The 6,799-nt window shown below is 18.1% G+C and overlaps 2 protein-coding genes across 2 annotated transcripts; both read left to right on the top strand.

The window, feature by feature from the left end:
- Positions 1-1,627: 1,627 nt before the first annotated feature.
- Positions 1,628-3,106, top strand: PRSY57_1113900 (cysteine proteinase falcipain 3; the record flags this gene model as incomplete). The annotated part of the gene is made up of 1 exon (XM_012908103.2): positions 1,628-3,106. One exon carries the CDS (start codon positions 1,628-1,630, stop codon positions 3,104-3,106), a length of 1,479 nt encoding a protein of 492 aa, XP_012763557.1.
- Positions 3,107-4,689: 1,583 nt separating this feature from the next.
- Positions 4,690-6,138, top strand: PRSY57_1113800 (cysteine proteinase falcipain 2b; the record flags this gene model as incomplete). Its single annotated transcript, XM_012908102.2, has 1 exon — positions 4,690-6,138. One exon carries the CDS (start codon positions 4,690-4,692, stop codon positions 6,136-6,138), a length of 1,449 nt encoding a protein of 482 aa, XP_012763556.2.
- Between the last annotated feature and the right edge of the window lie 661 nt (positions 6,139-6,799).

The raw sequence follows: 6,799 nt of genomic DNA, 5'->3' as shown, positions 1-6,799 counted from the left end.
TTTTTTTTTTTTTTTTTTTTTTTTTTTTTTTTTTTTTTTTTTTTTAGTTAACTTTGATTTATATAAATATTTATAATATATATAATATTATTTAAAATAAAAAAATATATATTTTTTAGTAGCTTACATAAATAAAGATAAATTTTATAAATACTTCAATTTAAAAAAATTATGGACCACATATAATGGATAGTTTTGACATGAATTTTTTTCATATATAATATAAAATGGACTTTTATTATTAAATACAAATAAACATATAATGAAGAATATTAATTTATTTATTATTATTTTAATCATTCAATATATATATATATATATATATATATATATATATATATATAATATAAAATATATTTTTTTATATATATTTATTTTTTGCATGTTTTCCATTGCTGATAATTTTTTATATTATAAATTCCACAAATTTTGATATTTTTTTATTTTTTTTTTTTTGAGAAGAAAAAATGATAATATTCTTTAAAAAAAATATATTCTACTAGCATTATTAACAAATATGTTTCATAATTTATGAGCATTATATATAAAAAATAAAAATATATATTATGTTTACAAAGAAGAATATGAACAAAGTTATTTTATTTATGTAAGAATATTTTAATTGGAATAACGGAAAAGGAATTATTATTTTAATAAATGTTAAATTTATTCTTTATTATATATATTTATAATAATATATATAAATACAAACCCTTATAATTATATTATATATATAAATATATATATATATATATATAATAAAATATATAATACAAACCTTTATATTTATATTATATATATATAATAAAATATATAATACAAACCTTTATATTTATATTATATATATATAATAATATATATAAATACAAACCTTTATAATATTATATATATAATTTATATATATATATATATATATATATTTTTTTTAAGCTCTATTTTTTCTTTATATTTCCTATTTAAATATATTCTTTATTATTATTTTTTATTTTTGGAATGATTTTGCTTCTTGATTTAAATTTAATATATATATTTTAGTAAGAAAAATATATCATTAATTTGTAAATATTTTTATGTATATAGCATTTTTTTTTTAATAATACTAATGTTTAAAAAAATATATTATATATATATATTTTTTTTTTTTTTTTTTTTCGAAAATTTCCGTATACATTATATATATCTTTAAAATGTCATAATAATAAAAAGAAATATGTAAATTCATATATAATATTTGGAAAAATCCTAATTTTAAGAATATTATATATATATATATATAATTTTTAGTATTATTTTATTGTGATATATTATATATAAATAAAATACATTTATATATAATATTTATATTAAGTATTTTAAGGAAATATTTTTTTGATAATAAAATTATTATACATATATATATATATATATATAATAAATATATTTTATAACAATTATACATAATGCATTTATGATGTATGCTATTGTATATCATAAGTAAATCTTGTAAATAAAATATAGCATTATATATAAATAAATATATAAATATAAATATATATAAATATTTATATTTATAAATACGTAATATAAATTTTTTTTTTTTTTATATTTTTTATTTTTATTTTCATTTATTTTATTTTTTGTTTGAACAATGGAATATCATATGGAATATTCACCAAACGAGGTGATTAAACAAGAAAGAGAAGTATTTGTAGGAAAAGAAAAAAGTGGAAGTAAATTTAAAAGAAAGAGATCTATTTTTATAGTTCTTACAGTATCAATATGTTTTATGTTTGCTTTAATGTTATTTTATTTTACAAGAAATGAAAATAACAAGACCTTGTTTACTAATAGTTTATCAAATAATATAAACGATGATTACATAATAAATTCATTATTAAAAAGTGAGAGTGGTAAAAAATTCATTGTATCAAAACTTGAAGAATTAATATCTTCTTATGATAAAGAGAATAAAATGAAAACTACTGGAGAAGAAGAAAATAACATGAATATTAATGGTATAAATGATAAAGATAATAAAAGTGTTAGCATTGTTAATAAAAAAAATGGGAATTTAAAAGTGAATAATAATTATCAAGTTTCTTATACTAATCTTTTTGATACAAAATTTTTAATGGATAATTTAGAGACTGTAAATTTATTTTATATCTTTTTAAAAGAGAATAATAAGAAATATGAAACATCGGAAGAAATGCAAAAGAGATTTATAATATTTTCAGAAAATTACAAAAAGATAGAATTACATAACAAAAAAACTAATAGTTTATATAAAAGGGGTATGAATAAATTTGGAGATTTGTCCCCCGAAGAATTTAGAAGTAAATATTTAAATTTAAAAACACATGGTCCATTCAAAACATTATCACCACCTATATCCTATGAAGCAAATTACGAAGATGTAATTAAGAAATATAAACCAGCTGATGCTAAATTAGATCGTATAGCATATGATTGGAGATTACATGGTGGTGTAACACCAGTTAAAGATCAAGCATTATGTGGATCATGTTGGGCTTTTAGTAGTGTAGGTTCTGTAGAATCACAATATGCTATAAGAAAGAAAGCATTGTTTTTATTTAGTGAACAGGAACTAGTTGATTGTTCAGTTAAAAATAATGGTTGTTATGGTGGATATATAACTAATGCTTTTGATGATATGATTGATCTTGGAGGATTATGTTCTCAAGATGAATATCCATATGTTAGTAATTTACCCGAAACTTGTAATCTTAAAAAATGTCACGAGCGATATACAATCAAATCATATGTATCTATTCCAGATGATAAATTTAAAGAAGCCTTAAGATATCTAGGACCTATTAGTATAAGTATAGCAGCTTCAGATGATTTCGCCTTTTATAGAGGAGGTTTCTATGATGGAGAATGTGGAGCAGCACCAAATCATGCGGTTATACTTGTAGGTTATGGTATGAAAGATATTTATAATGAAGACACTGGAAAAATGGAAAAATTCTATTATTATATCATTAAAAACTCATGGGGAGCTGATTGGGGAGAAGGAGGATATATTAATCTAGAAACTGATGAAAATGGATACAAAAAAACTTGTTCAATTGGAACAGAAGCTTATGTACCATTACTTGAATAAACATAATAATAAAAATGATTTTGCCTAATAAAGAAATGAACAAATAAATGAATACATATAAATATAAAAATATAAATATAAATATAAATAAATATTTATATATATATATATATATATATATATATATATATATATATATATGTTTAATGTACCATTTTTTATAAATTATGAACACATCAAAAAAAAAATTTTTTTTTTTATATTTTATTTATTTAGCTTTTCGATACCATTAAATTTTTTTTTAGTTTTTTTTTTTTTTTTTTTTTTTATAAATTTTATATCAACAAATAAGAAAATACTGAAATATTTAATATAAAATAGAAACAATTAATAAATATAAAATGATATTTGGTATAAAATAGGGAAAAGTGTCTTCGTATGCAATTTTTTAAATATTTAAATAATATATAATACTATATGTTATTATTCATGTGCTATTATTATTTTTTTTTTTTTTATATTTTTTTTTATTTATATTCTTTTTTTACAAGTCAGTCATTTTATTTATTTATGTATTTTTTTTTATTTTTATCTAAATTTTTCTATAAAAAAAATAAAGAATATTTAGCATATATATATTATATGCAAAGGGAAACAATTATATGTAAATATATGAATATACATATACACTAGGATTTTATTTTTTATATAATTAATTATATATATGCGTATTAATATATAATATGAACAAATAAAAATGTTTGCCCTATAAGATATATAAATAAAATAATATTATTTTCTAATTTTAATCTCATTTTTTTTTTTTTTTTATAGTAAATATGTGCTTCTTAAAATATTTTATATAAAATATATATATATATATTTATAATATGATGTGCTTCTTAAAATATTTTATATAAAATATATATATATATATTTATAATATGTTTATTTATTATAAATGATATATATATAAAATTCTTTATACTTTTTAAAAAAAAAAAGGTGAATTATTAGTTACAGTGCCTTAATAAAAATAATATAGTGCATAATATAAGGAAAAAATTAATATGTCCTATTAACATTTTACATTTCATTTTTTTTGATTATATATATATATATATATATATATATATTTATATTTATTTATTTATTTATCTGTTTAAATATAATAAAAGAAAAAAGATTAGCAACAGCTATTCGATATATACAATATTATATACATATGTATAATATTATATTAATTCATTTTTTTTTGTTTTCAAATATTATAGGTTTTTCTATCATATAGAAAAATCACCAATTTTGTTTCATATATATAAATATATTAACACAAATAAATATATATATAATATATATATTATATTTGTTGTTTTTTCTTTAAATGTTTCTGATTATTTTAATAAATAAAAAATAAAAGTGTATAAATATATTTTACATTAATATATGTATATCTATAAATTATATATTTCAATGAATTGATTATATAAGAAATTAAATATTTAATAATAGAACTATAAATTTGTGTAAAGGTATACAAATTTATTTATTATATATATATATATATATTATTAGAATACCATTTATTCTTAATTTATATATATATATATATATATATATATATATATATATATATTTTTTAAATGGATTACCACATGGATTATGCTCCCCATGAGGTAATTTCTCAACAAGGAGAAAGATTTGTTGACAAATATGTTGATAGAAAATTTTTAAAGAATAAAAAATCATTGTTAGTTATTATTTCATTATCAGTACTTTCAGTTGTTGGTTTTATTTTATTTTATTTTACTCCAAATTCTAAAAAAAATGATTTATTCAAAAACTCTTCAGTTGAAAATAATAATGATGACTATATAATAAATAGCTTGCTAAAGAGCCCTAATGGCAAGAAATTTATCGTCTCAAAAATTGATGAAGCCTTATCATTCTATGATAATAAAATGAAAGATGTAAATAAAAATAATAACAATAATACTTCATCAGATTTCAAAGGTCTTAGTTTATTTAAAGAAAACACACCATCAAATAATTTTATTCATAATAAAGATTATTTTATAAATTTTTTTGATAATAAATTCTTAATGAATAATGCAGAACATATAAACCAATTTTATATGTTTATTAAAACTAATAATAAACAATATAATTCTCCAAATGAAATGAAGGAAAGATTTCAAGTATTCTTACAAAATGCACACAAAGTAAATATGCATAACAATAATAAAAATAGTTTATATAAAAAAGAATTAAATAGATTTGCTGATTTAACTTATCACGAATTTAAAAACAAATATCTTAGTTTAAGATCTTCAAAACCATTAAAGAATTCTAAATATTTATTAGATCAAATGAATTATGAAGAAGTTATAAAAAAATATAGAGAAGAAGAAAATTTTGATCATGCAGCTTACGACTGGAGATTACATAGTGGTGTAACACCTGTAAAGGATCAAAAAAATTGTGGATCTTGCTGGGCCTTCAGTAGTATAGGTTCCGTAGAATCACAATATGCTATTAGAAAAAATAAATTAATAACCTTAAGTGAACAAGAATTAGTAGATTGTTCATTTAAAAATTATGGTTGTAATGGAGGTCTCATTAACAATGCCTTTGAGGATATGATTGAACTTGGGGGTATATGTCCAGATGGTGATTATCCATATGTAAGTGATGCTCCAAATTTATGTAATATAGATAGATGTACTGAAAAATATGGAATCAAAAATTATTTATCTGTACCAGATAATAAATTAAAAGAAGCACTTAGATTCTTGGGACCTATTAGCATTAGTGTAGCCGTATCAGATGATTTTGCTTTTTACAAAGAAGGTATTTTCGATGGAGAATGTGGAGATGAATTAAATCATGCCGTTATGCTCGTAGGTTTTGGTATGAAAGAAATTGTTAACCCATTAACCAAGAAAGGAGAAAAGCATTATTATTATATAATTAAGAACTCATGGGGAGAACAATGGGGAGAAAGAGGTTTCATAAATATTGAAACAGATGAATCAGGATTAATGAGAAAATGTGGACTAGGTACTGATGCATTCATTCCATTAATTGAATAAATATATGAGTAGTATTTTAAAAGGGGGACTATGATAAATAAATAATAAAATCATAAGATAAAATTTTAGGAAAGTTTTTTAAGTTCACGATTTTATATAACATATGAAGATACGAAAAAAAGTAAAAAATTGATTAGATATAAAGTTGGATGTATTAACATTCATATTTTTTCTTTTTATTTTTTGATGCATATATATATATATATATATATATATAGAATAAATTTTTGAATATCATTATTCCGGTCATTTCTTTGCATATCAAATTATATATTGTTTTTTTATTTTTATCTTTGTTTTTATTTTTTTTATTTAATTTTTAACTTTTTATTTTTAATTTTTTGTTTTGTTTTGTTTTGTTTTTGGTTTACATGTTTTTAATTATATATTAATTTTTCATATTAACAATTTTGGTCCCGATCTATTAAAATGAACAAAAATGAATAAAGATAAAAAAATATATGTAAAAACAGAAAAGAATGTTATGTGTATTTCCAGTAAAAATGAACATCGAAATATATGGATGTTCACCTTAAGAGATACCTTAGAAGAAATAGGTACGAGTTTTATATATTCTACATATCCATATATTCTTATATTCATTTTTATTATCTAGTGTTTTTTTTTTTTTTTTTTTTTTTTTTTTTTTTTTTTTTTTTTT

This window comes from Plasmodium reichenowi, chromosome 11 (genome assembly GCF_001601855.1).
Source record: "Plasmodium reichenowi strain SY57 chromosome 11, whole genome shotgun sequence".
NCBI lineage: Eukaryota > Apicomplexa > Aconoidasida > Haemosporida > Plasmodiidae > Plasmodium > Plasmodium reichenowi.
Note: the sequence above shows the minus strand (reverse complement) of the source record. Positions and strands in the feature narration are given on the sequence as shown.